Here is a 20,712-nt window from a genome sequence, read left to right as displayed (position 1 = left end):
AAATTCTTGAATTGATTGGAATTTGGCAATTTGCGACTCTATTCATAAGCATGAGAGTACAAGATGTTCACAGAGTTCTCAATAAGAGAATGCAATTTTGAAACATAAGCTGCATTGGTGTCAAACAAAGTCCGTCCTTTCCTGCTGATTAAGTGCAATTGTTGTGATTTAAGTGCACTAAGTCTTTGCAGTTTCAAACCTCATTCAATATTTTGTTAACATTTTTTTGATTATTATTATACACATTCAATTGATATGTTATATTGTGTACATTATATTGTTAATACATAAATCTTACTTGTCTATTATGGTACTTTTTATGTTTTTTTTTTTTTTTTTCATTTTATTTTCATGGGGCTTTTGAATATGTATGAATGATGAATTAAAATTAGAAATAACAAAATATGTTTTCTAATTTAATTTAATAAATGGGTGATAAATTGAACTTTTGACGAGGCAGGTCCTCCCCCTTAAACCTATGGCGGAGGGTTTTCTTCACGGGGTGGGAACGTCTAAACCCACCTATTACTATTCTTGGTAATGATCTAGGTTTTAATAAACAAGCGGCATTAAAACAATTCATTAATTGAACGATGCAACAAAGTAGGGAGCTACTTTTATTGCTCATTTGATTAATACGTCAAAATAGAAATAAATTTAAATTTTTAAGAAAGAAAGTATTATAGCAAAAATTTTTAATTATAATTCAAACTGTTTAATAGTTTTTTTTCCAGACCATCGATTGAGTTTTATTGCATTCAAGTTAAATATACTGAAGCTAAATCGAAAATTTAAGCATTTTTGACATGAAATATTCATAGAAACTCGTTAGATTTGGAAGTGATTAGCAAGATTCTTATTTCAAATTTTGGTCTCCAACAAAACACATCTTTCTTAATGCTTACAAGTAGAACCACCAGGTCCCCCAAAGGCGAACCTGTAACCCCAATAGTCAGACCTAGTAAGCTTATCATTTTGCAATCCATAACACCCGGATTTGTCTACGCCCTCCACAACATCATCCTGGTCCGAGGGTGCTACTTGTTTAAGACCTTTCCTCAAGTATTTTATGTCTCTGAAGAAGGCGGCACGATCATAAAAGCCGTCTGGGTATCGGCCGCTCCCGATCGGAGGGCTAATTCCGTCTTTTCCTGCCAAACTAATTCCTCCCCATGCCACATCCGTTGCTGCCTTGGCTAAACGAGGTACCAATTCCTTTGGCCAGTAACCCAACATTTCATTACGGGTTGATATCACAAGCCACCAATTTCCTGTCATTGGATCCTATAACATTGAAGGGATGATGAAATATTAATAAAAGAAATATAGTATACATAAAAGACCTTAAAAAATGATCTAGAGCGAAGCATTTTTATACTATACAACCGTGTAGACTGTTTAATGCAAAAATGAGAAGAAGAAAAAAAATCACTTTTAAAGATTGTCAATTTGATAAACCTTCATTTTTGATCGTATAAACATCTTAAAACGATCGTACTACTTCGAGTAGTACTATTATTTTTCCTTACCTGATAGATAAGTAACTTCATTTCAAACGTTCGCCCTCCTATAGTAGAAACCGGTATTATACGACTTTTTGGACCTATCCTTGGGTGTACTTGTATGAATCCCTTGCAAAGCAAGTTGTAGCATCCTGTCTTCTCACCTCCATCGACCTGTCGGCAATATTTACCACGGTTGAGAATGGTAAAAGTTAGAAAAATTGGGACAGTTATATATATATATATATATATATATATAATATGTAGAAGTGCACATAGAAGATTGATCAATTACTTACACTCCAATATATAAACAACCGAGGATAGAGATCACCATTTATTGATCGCGACGCCTAAAAAAAAAGATACATAAATCTGTGCTTGAAATATTGTGTTTGATCAATCATTAGAGTACATGAAACAACGATGTGCTAGAAATTATTCATTTTTATCTTCTCATCAAATTTCTTATACCATATAGTAACTCCTTGTAATACAAAGCAAATATACACTTTTCTCATTTTCCGTCGTCTTTACACCCTTAGTTTGGTAGCAAGTACTCTACGTTCACTTCACTGATATCTTGGTCCAAATTCAAATCTTCTTTATCAAAATCAACACGTCCCTATAATGCATACACTAAAATGGATTATTAACTACTTTATACCCTGCATTCTAAGATTATAATAATTTTATATCATGCATTTTGGATGTTGCCAACATTTATACTTTTGAATATCTGATCATATCCACTTTCTTTTTGGTAGAATAAATAACATACATTTATAACTTAGTCAACTTCTAGTTTTGACCACGACTATCAACTTATTCACTATAATAAAGTCATAATTTAAATGGTAAATCACCATTTAACCATTATAAGGTACAAATATTATATGAATTGAAATCTAATCAGTTAAGTACAATGGTTGCCGACATAGTTAACGATAATTACAAACTTGATTCCACCTAAAGACATAAATTTCAAATCCATGGCCCAAAGTTAAAAAAAGAAAGTACATCTTTTATATTTTTAGGGATTTTTGCTTCACGTGTCCCTAAACCTGTAACTTTTGACATTCAGGTCTACATTTATGAATTTAGATACTTAGGTCCTTGAACTCTTAATTTGTTAGCATCATTAGTCCCAGTGTTAAGAATTTAGGCCCCGTTCACTTCGCTGATTCGAGTTTAGAATTCGAGTTTTTCTACAGTAAAAAGCTCTCACAAACAATCACATCTAACTTTTTTGCTACAGTAAAAAGCTCTCACATAAAGTAACATCTCAACTCAAATTATAAACTCGAATCAGCGAAGTGAACGGGGCCTTAGACACTCAAGTACTCAATTTCTTAAAATGAAGACCCAAATGTCAAAAGTTGTAAAATTTTTAGAGCTGTGATGCCTACACTTAAGTGCAATATATAAAATAGTAAATACCTAAGTACGTGAATTGGTGCTAGAGAGAAAAAAAAATCCTACAAGAAATTGTTATTTCCTGAATATAGTTAACTATATAGCTAGAAAAACTTTTTTTTTTTAGGGGGAAAACAAGGAAAAGTGTTGTTTTTGGAAGACATGATACCATCCATCCAGCAAGAAGCATATTGACTGGTCCCGGAGGACCCGTTTCTATCCAAATATTAGTCGAGCTCGATTGGCCTGGACCCACATTGAGTTCGTACACCGAACCGCTTCCCGCAGCTCCATAGAATCTGACACGATTTGTTTCGTTTACTTTGAGGAAAACTTGCTGTGAGCCCCGCAAGCAATAAGATTTGATGAGAAATACTTCAGAAATATTCATAGTTAATTAAGGAAAAAAAATAGATTTTATTCAGCGTTTTCTTTTTTTTGAAAATATTTATATTCTCTACTTTTGATTTAATATGATTTTAATGAGATCTAACAATTAAAAATTAAAAAACACTGGAGAAACTCTTAAAAAAAAAAGAATAATATTCATCTTCACATGGATTGCTCACGTAAAATAAAAATCTCCGTCACTCACAAAATAATAAAGCCTATTAAATTTAGGTCCCACTTACCTATTAAGCAGGACCTACCTTAATGTTAGTAGTAGTGGGGACTTTTTTCATGGAGATGAATAAGAATGCTAAAATTTTTTTAAAAAAATGTACGGTTAATCACATGATGATTTCAAGCAAAAAAAAAAAAAAAATCACATGATGGTTACTTGCATGACTATCAGGGTTGGTAGAGAGAGAATTAGTACTACGTCGACCAATGTTGTGAAACATTTGACGCGAGATGTTTTTAGCGTTTTCCACTTGGACCTTTGTTGTTCTGTATATTGGAACTGTTCCATCAGGGCAGTCTTCCTTTCTGGAAAACCCTGATTCATATTCTTGTGTATGCTCGATAGGAAATGAACTTTGCAATATCTCAGATGGAAGAACACTTGGCCTTCTCTGCAAAAGTGTCATAAAATATAATTGTTCGAATTATCCATGAGTATATGAATAGTGATTGCACACTTATCTTAGCCGTAATTTTGTGCATACTTCGAATATTAAGATTTAGAGTTTAAATCTTTTTACGTTCAAGTTAAAAAATGTGTATTTTTTCATTTCATAAAACATCATTGCATAATACCACCAGAAAATTGGTTTTCTTTGAACTAAAAAGAAAAACGACATCGAATATATATATATATTATACACCTGAACTTTGTGGTTCTTGAGTAAAGGATGATAAAGTGACGGCTGGCGATTGATGTCCATGCAGTCGATAATATCATCTTCATCAAACTTTGTCACGAGAGAAAAGAGAAAAAAAAAATCATTAATTTTAGTTAAATAATATATTATATGCAAGGCCAGAACAACCTGAAAATCCTAAAAAAAAAATTAAAAAATAGAAGGAAGAAGAAGACAAGTTAACAATGATCTACATATACCTGAGTGGTTTTGACGATGGTGCTTTCATCAAGACTTTGGAGATGCTTACTTTTCATCTCCAAATCTTGTTCTCTGTCGTTATTAAACATCGTTGCTGTGCTATAGCTATAGGTACCTAAACAAAAACATAGTATAAACAAAAATTTGACCATTTTGATAACCATGTTGTCCTACTCCGCGGCAACTCTAAATTAAGAACTGCAAATTGAAGAACTTGCTGGGTTGTTTTTTTTTTTTTTTTTTTTTTGAGTATAATGATGATTTCTGGAAATATAGTTTGTGAATTACAGGTATATATAATTGGTGTTTTGATCACTTAAATAGAATATAAGATCTTGCCTATTTATTATTCTGGTAGAAATCTATGGATGCAATTGCATGGAGAGATAAGGGTGTTAAATGCGAGGTTGAAAAGATGTACTCAAAAGTAGAGTTGACATTGGTTTCTTAGTGCTTAAGAGAGAGAGAGAGTGAAAGAGAGAAAGAATCCCTTTGGATTGTGTTCCAAAGTCAAAATGGTAATGTAGAAAAGGTTTTCATCTAATTGAAATTCCCTTTCTAATCCTCCAGATTTGTTCTTTTCCATCCTCATTCGTGTATGCTAAACGCTTCAGATTGTTGGTTTTCAACTTTTTAACATGTCCTAGCAAAAGTAGTTGATAAACCCTCCAAAATTTTGAAAATGCTACTCTTGTCATTCCAAAATTTTCATGTCAATATTACATTTTTTTTTTTACCTTTTGATTTTTGTTTTATCTCCTCAGATAAAATTCACTTACAACAACAAAAGGCTACATAGAAGTTGTGTGCAAGTGAACATTGGAATATTGGCCATTAAATATTACTACAGGTCATGAATTTTTTACGACAATTTCATTGAAGTTTTTTATTCCATATCATTAAACTCATTAGTGCTTACAAAAAGAACCACCAGGTCTTCCAAATGCGAACGTATTTTTATCATTTTGCAAGCCAAAAAGCCTGGGACTGTCAACGGACTCCACTACATAAGTGCTGTTGTTCGAGGCGAAAGAAAGCCTCTCTTCACTTAATGAATGTTTCTGAAGTTACAAGCGCGATCATAAGACCCATTGGGGGTACTGGCGCCACTTCTCATAGGAGGGATAGCTTCGTACGGCAGTAGCGGTTCCTCTCCACACTTGACTTCTCTTCCTCCCCATCTTAGGATGTGTTTAGTAATTAAAGGGACGTTTGGTTCATGGATTCAGAATCATGATTTAAAATCATTTTAGATTTATGTTTATTTTTTGTGAGAAAAAATACTGTAGCGAACCACGAACTATGATCCGAACTATGATACAAATCCTTACTCTAAACGCACCATAACTTAAATATATACTCAAATGAGCCCTTAACAATGCACTATTTCCTTGACCAATACCCTAAGAATGTATTTTACTTCATTAGTATGAGCCACTAATTTCATGACATAACATCCTATAACATCGAGCACTGAATTAGTGCGAGAAAGATGTCAAGTCTAACCATTTATTTTTCTTTAACAATTATTAATGGGAATTAATAACGTTACGGTGATAAAAAAAAAAAAAATAGTGTTAGAGACACTAACTCAAATATCAATTTTTTATTTATTTTAAAAAAAATTAACTTTTGTGTACCAACTGATGTGACATTTAAGTTGTCATTTTTATATTAGTGAGTGTTTAAAATATTTCTATGTAAATTAATGGTAAGAGATTATATTTGTAAATTAATTATAAAAAGATGACAACTCACATGTCATATGAGTTAATATACAAAAGTTAAAATTGAGTTGGTATCCCTAATATTAATCTAAATAAAATAACCAAAGCAGATAGAATATAATCTAATCCTAATTATGTCTTAATTAGGATTCCTAAAACAAAACAATATCGTTTCAAAAAAAAAAAAAAGAAAACAAAAGAAAACAAAAAAGTAGATTGAATCATTGAATGTAATGTAATCTAATCTAACATTTAAAAATGGCGTATCAATAGTCAAACTTTTCTCGGACGTACCATGTATATACGTTGCAAATTACAACTATATAACCGTTTTAAGGCTTTCTATATATGGTTACTTTCCCCATTTAATAGGATATTATTTTCTGAAGTTCTCAGTATATATTATGTCTTAATTTTGTTTTGATTTGTTTTTCTCCAAAAAAAAATTATGTCTTAATTAGTGTTCTTAAACAAAAAAAGTATCATTTCACAAAAAAAAAAAAAAAAAAAAAAAAAAAAAAAAAAAATAAAAAAATAATTCAAAAAAAAAAAAAAAAAAAAAAAAAAAACAAGTACATGAAATCTAACAGTTAAATTGTTAGGGTTATTCCTACTATATATATCAATCTTTTAACTTTAGGGATAGTGACAGTCTAATCTTGTTCTTTTAATTTTTAGCGTATTAATCCTTTGAACTTTCAATTTTTGATAGTTTTGGTCCCTCACACTAAAAGTAAAAACAATTTATAAAATTTAACAAAGATAATCATATGTTCATTGTGTGATAACTTTAAATTTTACAAAAATAATTAAGTTATATGTAAACTTTTCTCTTTATTAATATTTTGCACTTCCTATAATTATTTGTATAAAAGTTTCAGTTATTATGCAATAAGAATGTGACTATCTACGTTAAATTTTAAAAACTGTTCGTCATTATTATTGTCAGGGATTAAAACTGTAAAAAAAAAATGAAAGTTCAGATACTAATATATCAAAATTAAAAGTTGATCAGGGACAAAAATGTCAATATACCTAAAGTTTGCAGACTAAACATACCACTTACTTAAACTATTAATAGTGAATGATTTATACAAATAAAATTGTTTTAAAATTTCTTTTTCTATGGAATAACATGTTTTAAATATTTTAGGGCTTACTATGCTGTTGAAAATTTTTATTGGTGTTATGTTGTTAGCAATAAGTTGTGTCACCATAAGCATACATGTGTTTGGTAAATATATAAGTTTACAAAACTGATGTGAATATAAGAAGCAGGAATTTAAGTATTTGGCAAACTGTGTATAAAATTACTATGAAGATGTATAATGATGAAAATAGACGTATACTTTAGCACATATTTATAGTTAGTTTTATTTTCTTTTTTCATTTTTTAAGGTCATTTTTTGGAGGCATGCTCAAAAAAATGTAAAGATCGTGTCTGCAAAATTTCAGAAGTTTTTAACGTCGTTTTTATTTTATTTTATATTTCAAAGACAAAAAATAGAAAAAACCATAAAAATAGAATATTCATCAAAAAATAGTGCCGCTTGTTACATTAATTCTTAAAAATCGTGTATTAATTTTAGAATACAAAAGATAAATAAAAATGTGAATTTTAGACCTATCCTAGCCCATGGACGCCCCACTGCGCGCGCTTGTGGCATTTGGACATTGTTTTTTTTTTTTTTTCATTTTTGAGGCCATTTTTTGCAGGCATGCTCAAAAAAATGTAAGGATCTTGTCTATAAAATTTTAGAATTTTTTGACGTCGTTTTTATTTTATTTTATTTTTTAAAGATGAAAAATAGAGAAGATCATAAAAAATATAATATTCATCAAAAAATGGTGCCGCTTATTGCATTAATTCCTAAAAATTATGTATTAATTTTAGAACGCAAAACCTAAATAAAAGTGTGAATTTTTTTCCCATCACGACCCCTGACTGCCCCACTGTGCGCGCCGGAGTTTTTGACATCGTTTTTCATTTTTCATTTTTTGAGGCCATTTTTTTCACGCATGCTCAAAAAATATAAGGATCGTGTCTGCAGAATTTCATAATTTTTTGATGTCGTTTTTATTTTATTTTATTTTTTAAAGATGAAAAATAGAGAAAATCATAAAAAAAATAGAATATTCATAAAAAATGGTGTCCTTTGTTGCATTAACTCCTAAAAATTGTGTATTAATTTTAGAATGCAAAACATAAATAAAAATATGAATTTTTGGCCCATCCTGGCCCTTGGACACCCCACTACGTGCGCCGGGGGCTTTTTGACATCATTTTTTTTGTTCATATTTTGAGGCCGTTGTTTGCAGGCATGCTCAGAAAACTGTAAGGATCGTGTCTGTAAAAGTTCATAATTCTATTAATGCACTCTATGGTGGCCATCATGTGTCAAACCATGTCCGTCAAGGCATTCAGGTGTGCTTACATCTGCATCGGGTCACGCTGAGGCGGGCTTGGGGCTGGAACTTCTTTAATCCTAGCTACGGTTGGGTTTTCACCCCTTCCTCCATTAGCTTGATTGGCCTGGTGCACTGTGTTTTCTTCGATTTGGCTGCCTTGGTTCATAGCGCTACTCCTCGTTCTTCTTGGCGGCATGGTTTCTCATTAGGTCTTTGTAACAAGAATTCTTCACATTAACCAAAGATTCTGTATTCGGTCCGCATCAGAGTCACCAATTGTTGACGGTAGAAATTCGTCAACAGATATAATTCAAATTTTAAAGACGGGTACCGTGATTTTGGTGATCTAGAATGCGATTAAGGAAGATTAAGAGAGATCAGAAAATAAGAACACAGATTTATAGTGGTTCAGCCTTTTGTTCAAGAGCTACATCCATTGTGAGGAGGAGAAAAATTCACTATGTTTTTTAGAATAAGATTATAGAATGTTGTTTTAGGCCTTGTCCTTTGCACATATATCTGCTTTACTTGCGTTCTACTCCTGAAAGAACCCTCGTCTGGTCTCGCAATTAAGGCAACCTTCGTCTGATCATTAAATGTCCTCATTTATGACACGTGGGTCCCATTTAATATCCAGATTAGGGTATGAGATTTTTACCCTACAACAATATTCATAAAATATTCAATAATATATGTACATAAAATAATGAATAAACTCTTATTAAATAAATAATAAATATCTTATTACATCTCATGCTTTTAGGACACTATTCCTAATAGTAAGTGCGTTGTAGGTAGCATCGGATGTAAGTGCTTCTAGGTCAATGTCACTTTGGTCCAAGAGGGACGACGAGTTAGACTCGGGGAGTCAAGAAGGTGCATAGGCACGAAACTTCCACAGTTGAAGATTGAGTAGTCAGCATGAGAAGAAGTCTTAGGCCAAGTCTGATGGGGCGTTGGAAGGTCAACACCAAGAGTGACACACGAGGAGCCCAAAGTGAGTTGGCTCAAGGGTCGGCCAAACTCACAAGACTCGATAGACAGCGAGACACAAGAGAATGTCAGATACATGACCCGGGCGGCCTAGTGTGGGGCTGCAGAGTCAGAGATAAGTTGCTTGGGCAACATGCTTGCGCGGTTGGAGCTTGTTGGGGAACCCTTAGAGCCGTGGTGCACAAGAGATGCGCTAAGGATCGAGACAGATCAGCTAGAAGACACGTCAGTTGGCCTTGGACCAAGATGTCATAAGTTGGTTAGTTTTGGAGGTGTTGGGCCCCAGCTCATGGATGCAGCCATGCTGCTCGTATGCGATAGTTGGTTGTGAGCGATGTTTAGAAGAGTGAATCGGGATGCATGCGCACAATAACGCTTAAGCCTGGAAGTTGGCTTGTTTGTGAGGAAGGTTGGCCTTGACTTGAGGAGTCTTGGCGCCGCACGGCCGTATTCCGCAACTTAAAAATGCCAGACCGTGACACTACGCCTCGATGTCCAAGTTCTAACCAACAATGCAAGTGCATATAAGGCAGTGGGAAGTAAATTAATGGCGCAGAGAAAGCATCTTTATTAGACTACATGAGCTGCACATTGTATTGTTTTGATACTTAAAGAGACTTGGGGACTTGCCACAACATAAGACTGCTTTGACTAAAGAAAAGAAAGTGAGCAGGTTCATTTACAATCATAGTTGGGTTTTTGGCTTTGATGAGAAAATTTATTAAAAAGGAACTTATAAGACCAGCCGCAGCTAGATTTGCCACTACATACTTAACTATGCAAAGTCTCCAAGAAGCAAGGCAACCGTTGGAGGCTATGTTCACTTCTACACGGTGGTCAACTTGTACATTTGCAAAGAAATCTAAGGAGAAAGCTTGTACATTTGCAAAGAAATCTAAGGAGAAAGAAGTGAGGAAGATTGTTTTGAATGAGAATTTTTGGCAAAGTGTGAATTATGCCATCACAACTACAAAACCCTTAGTTTAGGTTTCGAGAATGGTTGATTCAGAGAAAAAGCCAGCTATGGGTTTCATTTATAATGCTCTGCATGAGGCGAAAAAGTTGATAGCAAAAAACCTGGGAGGAGATGAAGGAAGCTACAAGGAAATTTGGGAGATTATAGGTGAGAAAAGGGAGCTTCAATTGCATCGACATTTGAACGCAGCGGGCTATTTCTAAATCCTCAATATCAATATGATGAGAACAAGTCCACTGATCCAGAGATTAAATTGGGCTCATACCATTGCATCAATAGAATCATAGTTGATTCAACTGAGAGAGCCAAGGCTGGTCTCCAATTTATAGCTTTTCGTAACAAGGAAGGATTCTTTGGACTACGACAAGCTAAAGACACTATAACCAAACGTTCCCCTAGTAAGTAAATCCTAATTTCCATAGTTACTACTTACTATTGTCTTTAATCTTTATTGCTTAACGAGTTTTATTATATTTCTATGTAATCCATTCCTCTTAATATTTTGTTTTAAAATCAGTTGAGTGGTGGATTTAATTTGGTGATGCTAATCCTGAATTGCAAAGATCCGCAATCAAAGTTTTCAGTCTTACTTGTTCAACATCGGGATGTGAACGATATTGGAGTACTTATAGCAAAGTTCAAACCAAGAGAAGAAACTGCTTGGCTACCTCAAGGATGAACACATTGGTTTACATAATGTTCAACAAGAGGTTGAAGGATAGAAATTTGAAGAAAAAATCATTGGACGATGGTGAAGATCCCTTGGTTATAGATGATGTTCCTTCGGATGATGAATGGTTTTTGGATGATGAAGATGAAGTACCACTATCCCAATTAAATTAGGATGATCTCAATGTTGATTTTTTAAAGGAGTAAGAAATAAAAGAGACGAAAGTCAACAAGCAAGCACCTCAAAAGGTTAGTATCAAACTTTATGACATTTAAATTATAACAGACCAATAACCATATTAATTGTTGTAAATAATTATAATAGTAATATCCTTATTGGACATTATTGATTGGGGAGAGGAAAGTGATTGAGATTAAGAATAAGAGTGGGAAGATGTTGTAAGTGACAATTAAGAAGACGAGGGAGCCATCAACTACCATGATGATTCTGATGAAGACCCTCTAAGTGATGGGAGTATGAGTGACCTGTTTGAATTAGGATTAGGAGTTATAACTAGTTTCTTTTGGACTTCTACTTTCTATTTAGTATTAACATGACTTCCTAGGATGCTTAGTTATGTTTTATAACTACTATGCTTGATTTTTCATATTTATTTGAATTATTTTCTAATTTTATTTTGATGCTTACGCCTCAAAAAAGCCTAGAGGCATATGCCTCGCCTCACAAAAGAAAAACGCTTCAATACCAGATTGTGTAATTTTAAACCTTGCTGTTAATATTTGAATAAAAAACAGAATATACATCAATGTTTTACACTTATATTCAGGACATATAAATTGACATAACCAAGTTAAAAGATAATCAATCTTTGTTCATGGAATGTAGAAAGTACTCATTCAATTTATGCAACGATATCAAATAACGTATGACTTGAATATATTATATATAACTATTAACAACAAGAATTGATAATTAAGAAAAGGCCATACTTCAGCAGCAGCAACAACAACAACAAGCCTTAATCCTAACTAATTGGGGTCGGCTATATGGATTTTACTTTTTCACACAACTCTGTTTGAAATTAAACTTTTCTGAAGGCCTAGATCTAGAATGTCTTTCCTAATGACTTCGATCCACGTAATTCTTGGTCTACCCCTCCCTCTCCTAGTATTAGGTATAAGAATGTCCTCCCAAGCACGAACTGGTGCTTCTAGCGGTCTACATTAGACATGTCCGTACCACCTTAAGCGGCCTTCGCGCACCTTATCTTCTATTGATGCTACACCTACTTTACTACGAATAACTTCATTCCTTATGGGATCCATTCTCGTATAACCACTCATCTATCTTAACATATGCATTTCTGTCACTCATCTTCGATATATGTTGTCTTTTAATGGTCCAACATTCACGACCATATAACATAGCTGGGCAATTGTACAGGTAATAACAAAGAAAGAGAACGTATATCCTCGCAAAGCAATAGTTTTCATAACAAACAAAAATTAGGGCTTATAAAGAGATTAAAAAAACCTACCACTGAAGGGGGATAAACATCAATAATAAGAGTAAAAGCAAACACAAATCCAATCCAAAATGAATTGCTGGGAGTTATCCATAACCCTCTTCATCCCCAACCCCACCAAAAAAAAATAGAGAGAGAAAAGAAAGAACAGAAAGAAGAGAAAAAATAACCACCCATTGAAGGAGAAACAAAAGTTCGACCAAAAAACGAGAAACAGAGGATCTGTTTGTTTAGCACAACCAAAGGTCCTTTGACCCAGACAACAATGAAGTCATTACAAAAATTTATTAAGTTTTATTTTCATTAATATTACGATGTGTTTTCATTCCTCATTACGGAAGCTAAACTAGTAACTGTAAACACAAATATAAAGAAAAATTGTGTAAATTTATCATACCTGAGCAAGACAACAAGGAAAAAGGTCTCAATCAATAAATTGGAGAAGAACAATTACTTAGAGATACCTTGAAGAAACTCCATGCCCTAAAAACTAAAATCTTGAAATTCAAGTAAAGCCCAGAAGAATAATAAAGCAAAGATATACAAAACCATAAAAATTCAAGTAGTCTTTTCCAATTTTCTTTAGGTATTACCTATATTCTACAACTAAACAAAAGTTCAGAAGAGAACTTCAGGTACCTAAACCCAGAACAAACTTCAAAGAAAAATTTAAAGAAACCACATAAATTAATACATAAAGAATTAGGGAAAAAGGCAATTCATGAAAAAAAAACTCATAAATCAGAGAAGATAGAAAATGAGGGTACCTGCTGCTTGGATTGGATCGTGCCCCGGATATTTTTTTTTCTCCCTCTTTTTCTCTTATTCCTGGTGTTGGGTGGTGGGGTATTGTGTCTCTTCAAAGCTCACCAGAAATGGAAAGAGAGAAATATTCAGATCAATGAGAGTTGCATAGAGAGAGAAAAGCAAAAGGCATGAGAGAAACAAGTGAAAAGAAAGAGGAGAAAGAAGTGAGCTTGACGAGAGAGAGTGAGGGGTGCGAACAGACTTCAGAGGGAAAAAAAAAACAAAACAAAACAGGAAAAGATGAAAATTTTGAACAGTATAAATGTGAGGGGAGATACAGTAAATCAACGTGATTTCTAAAGCCTCGTTAATTTTACCGATTCGAATTTTCATTTTTAAGTTTCTATAGTTAAAAGCTCTAAAAAATACCATATCTAATTTTTCTGTTACAGTTAAAAGCTTTCAGAAAATGTCACATCTCAGCTTGAATTGAAAACTCGAATCCACGAAACGAATGAGGCCTAATATAATTATAGCTTAGTTGCAGCTACGTGCTTTGCATGTGTCGGGCATGTTGTGAGAGTTAAATGTGGTGTATTAGGATTTTAGATTATCGAATAGTGTTTGTTTATAGAATATTTGAGTTTTTATTTTCATTGACAACAAATCATAAGAAAAATAAAAACATTAATTTGTTTCCTAAACATGATATGGCTAGGATGTTGGAAATAAATAAATATAATTAGTAGAATTTTGATATTAAAAAAAAAAGCACCATAAGCTACCGTTATGCTAACAAAGAAATGCGAAAAAGAGAACCAATTCCTAGTCAAGTTACGAGAAAATTCAACAAAAAGTTTTTATTTACATAGAGAAGGTGTGCCAATAAGCAAAAATAGGGGAGCGCAGTCAACCTTATATCTCAAAAAAAGAAACACATGATTCCTTTCAAGATATTATTACGAGATTGGCTAAATAGCAATTACAAAAAAGAAACTACCCTTGTAGACAAAAACTTTGAAAAATATTGCAGAAGAATGTTTGCAAAACATAAAAGATCTACACAACCAAGACAACAACCTAACCAAATAGGAGAATTGAAAAAGACCATTCCAGTTAATGATAATTTCTCTCAATAATCAATTACTATAATACATAAAGCCAATGTCTATTAGCTCTAATAAAGCACTAAATGCAAGTCAGTAAGATATTTCCACTACCAAGATCCCGAAATAGTTCTTCTATAAATTTTCTTTGGCAATCTTTCTAATTCTAGAAAGACCTCAAATTCTTCTTCAGAGTCAAATTGCTAATCACTTTATCTGTTAGAAAGTACAGGTTTCCTAAAAGGAGTTTCTTTTAAAATGTAGCACAATCCTAATTGACATCTATGCACCTTACCCTACAAAGTTCTTCTACCTCATGTTAAGTCTTGTAAAATTGCATGTCTTATATAATTGGAAACAAATGAAAGTTTAGATAGCATTACTCATTCCCTCCTCACCCTCATAAAAAAGAACCTTCAACTCATATTCAAATTAGAATTGTCTTTCATTCCAGGATGAAAAAATTCATAAAGGCAAACCTTGCTTTCAAAGGCTATGGCCTCGTTCAGTTCTCCGATTCGAGTTTTCAATTCGAGCTGATATGCGACTTTTTATGAGAATTTTTTACTATAGCAGAAAAAGTTAGATGCGACTTTTTGTGAAAGCTTTATATTGTAGCAAACTGGAATTGAAAACTCGAATCGGAAAACTGAACGTGACCTAAATATACCTATTTTTTTCTAAGCAAAGAAGGTGACATATCACTCACATATAGTAAACAACTACACGACATGAATATAAAAGGAAAAAAATGCAAAAGAAATTATAAAACTAATGTGCAGTACCTAAGAGTTATAGAATAGTAACTAAAGGGAACTCAAATCTATATGAGTAATAGAAAATAGAATATGGATAATTGATTTTAATGAGATAAGGCACAATATTACCAAGGAACTAATAGGAAAACATCTATTTTAAAACAATAACAACTGTTGAGATATAATGTTCATAACAAGCAAGTAGCTATTCGAAGATTATATACCTTTAAAAAACCATCAAATGATCTGTGCAAAAGGCTCAAAAGTTATGATTTTACAAAATATTGCAGTAGTAATCAATTTTTTTTTTTTATAAAAACAATAGTAAATCAATTATTGTCCTAACCTCTTCAAAAATTGCTCAGGTTCTCCTCAAACAGAAAACTAATGCCATTCCAAAAAGTTTTATCAATGCACTTTTCTCACGAAAGTTAAAACTATTTCTTGTATTCTTACAAGTTACAACACTAATCATGTGCAACCCCACTAGAAGCACACATGGTATACATTGGATCAAAAAAGAATACTACAAACGAATGAAATTTCACGTCAAGAACATGGTCATACTTTTTTAATTAAAATACGATGAGCAATAAATTATCAACTCTCTCTTGAAAAAACCAATGAGATAAGCTTAATAAGGTACGACCCAGTCTAACACATAAAATCAACAAATCACCTAATTAGCATCTCATAAGTTCAGACTATATTAAAAATGGCAGTTGGAGAAAAAGGGAGAGATAAACCAAACAAATAAAAATAATCAACAAAGATACTTGAGAATAACAAGAAATAGGAGAAAACACTTATTGAAAAATTTTTCAATTGTTGAATCCACCACATCACTAACCAAAAGAGGAGAAATATGAAACTCTTCAAGCTAATGAATTCTTAAAACTGTGTCTCTAATAGAATCTAATGTTTTTATTTTTCACCTAAACATATTTTACTGTCTTTGTTCTGTTCAGGAAAATTTTTGTGTTACTATAAGCTCAGACGAATGCTAAGAAACATTTAAAATGCATGAGAAGACAAGATTTGACTTCCTTTTGAGACTTTCACTAAGACTAAAAAAAACCCTTATTCTAGGACAAAAATGGAGTAGACTTCATATGGTCAAGTTTGTAAACACCCATTCAAACTAAAACTCGTGTAAAGAAATTCATGGTCAGGTTTTGTTACATCCGCTGACGTGGAATCAAGAATTTTAGTAAAGAATTTGTGCCTACAAAAAACAATCGGAGACCAACTCATCAATAACGTTTCAGCAATTCAAAAAAAAAAAAAAAAAAAAAAAAAAAGAAAAAAGAAAAGGAGGCTTACCCAATTGGACAAGGAGAAGAAACCTGCATAAAAGAGAAAAATACCACATCTGATCAAAATCCCTAGAAAGAAAGGGGGGGAGAGTTTTTTTATTTTATTTTTTATTTGGGTAAAAATCACACCTTCACGTAATAATTTCTAGACAGCCTCCTCCTAAAAGCCCAGTTAACAGGTTCCTTTTCTATCGATATATATAGAGAGGTGGAAGATGAAGAAGCAGCTAGAGAAGAAGAAAGAAAAGGCAAGAGAGAGAATAACACAAAAGAAGGGAGAAAAGAACAAAATTGAAACAAATGAAAAGAAACAGGAGCAAGGAGCGAGCTTGAAGAGAGAGAGAGGGTGCAAAAAGACTCGAGGGGAAAAAAACAACAGAAAAACAAAAATAAAACACAACACAAAACAAAACAGTAAACGACAAATTAGAAAGCCAAAAACTTTGAACAGTACAAATGTGAGAGGAGCTACAGTAGACGCATTTAGATTTCCATATAGAAGCAATGTGCTTCCCACACTTGAGACTCCACTTGGGCGACAATTGCAAGTGTATGTACAAAGAAAGAAGTTTACTTCTTAATAATAACAGTACGCATCAAAGCATAAATTTCTTCCTCGCTTCTGGAATACCAAAAATAGTGATATTTCATTTGAATGGTTATATACTCATGCAAGGAGGACACAGGAAAGAAGAGAGAATATATTAGAAAAACGAACAAATTTATTATAAAAGAAAATGCAATATTAAAGAGATTGTGTTGTAGTACAAACGTGGAACATATTTAGAAACAAAGAAACTAAAAACTAAAAGAGCTACTTGCTCTATAAAGAAACAAGGAAAATTAAGCAGTTCATAGAGGTCCAAAAGCATAGAAGAAGGAGAACGACTATTTAGCTTGCCTTGGATCTGACAAATGAAGAACAATACCAGATAACAAACTTTTAAGGCACAAACACAAAACATTTTGACAAACATATAAAAGGTGAAAATTTTGGGGACAGAACAGAATACCACAAATCCCCCAAGGCCCAAAATTTGCACAAATGAAGCATGGAATGAATATCATCAAACACACAAGTATAACGTATTTTTGTTTTCTTTCCTCATTAGCTCCTTCAATAATGACAATGATAGGACCAAGCCCTTGATCAGACAGGTGTTCATTAGGAGAGGGAATCGGGTGTGTGTAAGTGTAAGGGGGTTAGTTAGGTAGTTACAAGAGAATAAGGGGGGAGCTGAGGGGAATAAATAGAGGGGGAAGGGATACGAGAGAGGGATCAAACAAGTGAGGTAGAGAGTAGCTTGGCCAATTAGCCAACTGGGTGGAGATTAGCAATCCCTCGAAGTACTGCTGTTGTACATTGTCCTACAATTTTAATAAGAATTCTTGATTCTTGATTCAATTCCGTTTCTTTTCTCTTTTGTTTGTGAAAGAAACCCTAGAACCTATCATTTTGGTATCAGAGCACGATTTTGGGAGGAAATGGTGGCTAGGAAGACGGAAGAGAGATTCGAGACCGTTGAGAAGGAGATGAAAGAGATGAGAGAAGTGATGAAGAAAGATGTGAGCGAGGTCAAGGCGGAGTTGTTACAGAGCCTGACCGATCTGCGTCGAGTATGGGAGGAAAACTTGAAAAACTCTTCATCAGCGGCTCCGGCGCCGGAGAAGTCGAAGGCAGTCACTGCGGCGATAGACGGCAGAGCGGGGCCGAATGATTCCGGTGGAAAAGAAGGACCTCGAGTGGAAGTCGTTCTGGGTTCGTAGGGAGAGATTCGCGCGGAGGAGAACCGCTCGATAGACTGCAGAGCTCTTCAGGATTTTGGGCGAGAGTTCGCGGGGGAAGAGAATCTTAGGGGAGATGGAGGACGAGAAGCGCCGGTGAGGAACCAGAGAGGGGAACCCTCTGGGCATCGGGCCGAATGGTGGAATGCGACGGGTGAGGAGGGATTCCGAAGGAACGGGAGCGGAACGGGCAACGGTGTGGGCACTCGCGGGTACGGCGGCGGAGAAGCGTGGCGAGGTGGAATGAGAGAGGAAGGTCGGCGGGAATGTGCTAGGACAGTCTTTCCGCACGGGGAAGAGGGAAACAGGGACTTCAGGAGATACATGGGAGGTCGGGAAGAATCTCTTGTGGACGATGACTGGGTGGCTAGTCACCGGCGGCACATTGAATGCCCTGTCTTCAGCGGGGATGACCCAGACGGGTGGGTGTTCAGGATGGAGCAGTTCTTTGGCATCCAACGTTGTACTGAAAGAGAGAAGTTGATCACGGCAGGAATTGCTTTGGACAATGAAGCTTTGTCCTGGTTTCAATGGCAGAACGAGAGAAGGCCTTTCATCAATTGGTTGGAGTTTAAGATGGCCCTCTTGCAGCATTTCCGTTCGTCCCAGGAGGGGAGTCTATGTGAAAAGTTTTTGGCGATTAGGCAAGATGGGACAGTGGCCGACTATCGACGGAGGTTTGAGATCACGGCTGCCCCGCTCCGGGATGTTCCAGAGGAGATTTTGGAAGGAATATTCATCAATGGACTCAGAGCGGAAGTTCGGGCTGAACTAAGATTGTTGAAACCTACGGGGTTAGGGGAAATTATGGAAACTGTGCAACGAATAGAGGAGAAGAATGAATTGCTACGGAAGGAGGTGACTGGGATGAAATGGTCACGGGGACCACAGCCAGGTGGGGGTCGAGGAAAGTTTTCCTCTCTGCCCTCAAAAGCCAATGGTGTGGTTCGTTTTCCCTTGGTGACAGAGAAGACCGTGTCTCAAAAGAAGGATTTTCCCTTCCGGAAACTGTCTGATTCTGAATAGCAAGAGAAAAGAGAGAAAGGCTTGTGTTTTCGCTGTGATGAGAAGTTTACCATGGGACATTGATGCAAGAAGAAAGAATTACGGGTTATGTTGGTTAGTGATGAGGAAGAAACTGATTGGGAAGAGATAGATCAAGAACAACCGAGGAAGGGCCTGGAGGACGTACAACAGGAAGTCATTGAACTTTCCTTGAATTCGGTAGTGGGATTGTCTACTCCAAAAACCATGAAGCTGCGTGGTACCATTGCTCAATGTGAGGTAATAGTTTTGATTGATTCCGGCGCGTCACATAATTTCATTTCATTAGATACGGTGAAAAGGTTAGCTATTCCTGTTGTTCCAACTACCGGATTTGGTGTACAAGTGGGAACGGGGGAATCGGTTCGGGGGAAGGGGCTTTGTAGGGAAGTAGTTTTGACTTTACCAAGTTTGACTATTGTGGAAAATTTTCTGCTCCTGGAACTAGGGGGAGTGGATGTGATTTTAGGCATGCAATGGCTGGAAACTTTGGGAGGAATGCATGTTAATTGGAAATCCCAAGTTATGAAATTTAAAGTAGGGGAGAGGGCGTGACCTTAAAAGGGGATATGAGCCTTTCTAGAGCCATGGTCTCTCTTAAGGCAATGTTTCGCACTTTGAGACAAGAGGGACAAGGAGTCTACGTGGAGTTAAGCACCCTACGGGTTGATTCCGACACTGAAAAACCACTTCCGGAATCGGTGCAGCACTTGTTACAGCGGCACTCTAAGGTTTTACATATGCCGGTGGGATTACCTCCGCGTCGTTCGCACGACCACCGTATCATACTCCAGGGAGGGGCAGGGCCGATTAGCGTTTGACCGTACAAGTATCCCCATTTCCAAAAAAATGAGATAGAGAAGTTGGTAAAAGAGATGCTCGCAGCCGGAATAGTCCAACCAAGTACAAGCCCTTCCTCTAGTCCCGTGCTCCTAGTAAAAAAGAAAGACGGGAGTTGGCGTTTTTGTATTGATTATCGAGCACTCAACAAAGCTACGGTGCTGGACAAATTTCCCATACCGGTAATTAAGGAGCTTTTAGATGAATTGGGTGGAGCAACTGTTTTTTCGAAGTTGGATTTAAAGGCCGGATATCACCAAATTAGGATGGATGAAGAGGATGTTCCGAAGACGGCATTTCGTACCCATGAGGGCCACTATGAATTCCAAGTGATGATGTTCGGCCTTACCAATGCCCCTGCCACTTTTCAATCGCTGATGAACAAGGTATTAAAACCATTCTTGAGGAAATTTGTATTCGTCTTTTTTGACG

General features: G+C 35.1%; 1 protein-coding gene across 1 annotated transcript; it reads right to left on the bottom strand.

Annotated features, from left to right (window-relative positions):
• Positions 1–894: 894 nt before the first annotated feature.
• Positions 895–16,858, bottom strand: LOC21401530. Its single transcript, XM_024174594.1, has 10 exons — positions 16,741–16,858; positions 16,619–16,641; positions 13,452–13,541; positions 4,423–4,538; positions 4,187–4,273; positions 3,800–3,934; positions 3,088–3,255; positions 2,068–2,127; positions 1,530–1,676; positions 895–1,284 (listed from the first exon to the last, which is right to left on the bottom strand). The coding sequence occupies exons 4-10, from the start codon at positions 4,510–4,512 to the stop codon at positions 895–897; spliced, it is 1,077 nt and encodes a 358-aa protein (XP_024030362.1). The 5' UTR covers positions 4,513–4,538; positions 13,452–13,541; positions 16,619–16,641; positions 16,741–16,858.
• Positions 16,859–20,712: the final 3,854 nt, after the last annotated feature.

The sequence above is a fragment of the Morus notabilis genome, unplaced genomic scaffold, assembly GCF_000414095.1.
Source record: "Morus notabilis unplaced genomic scaffold, ASM41409v2 Scaffold57, whole genome shotgun sequence".
NCBI classification, from domain to species: Eukaryota; Viridiplantae; Streptophyta; class Magnoliopsida; order Rosales; family Moraceae; genus Morus; species Morus notabilis.
This window is presented reverse-complemented; position numbering and strand designations above follow the sequence as displayed.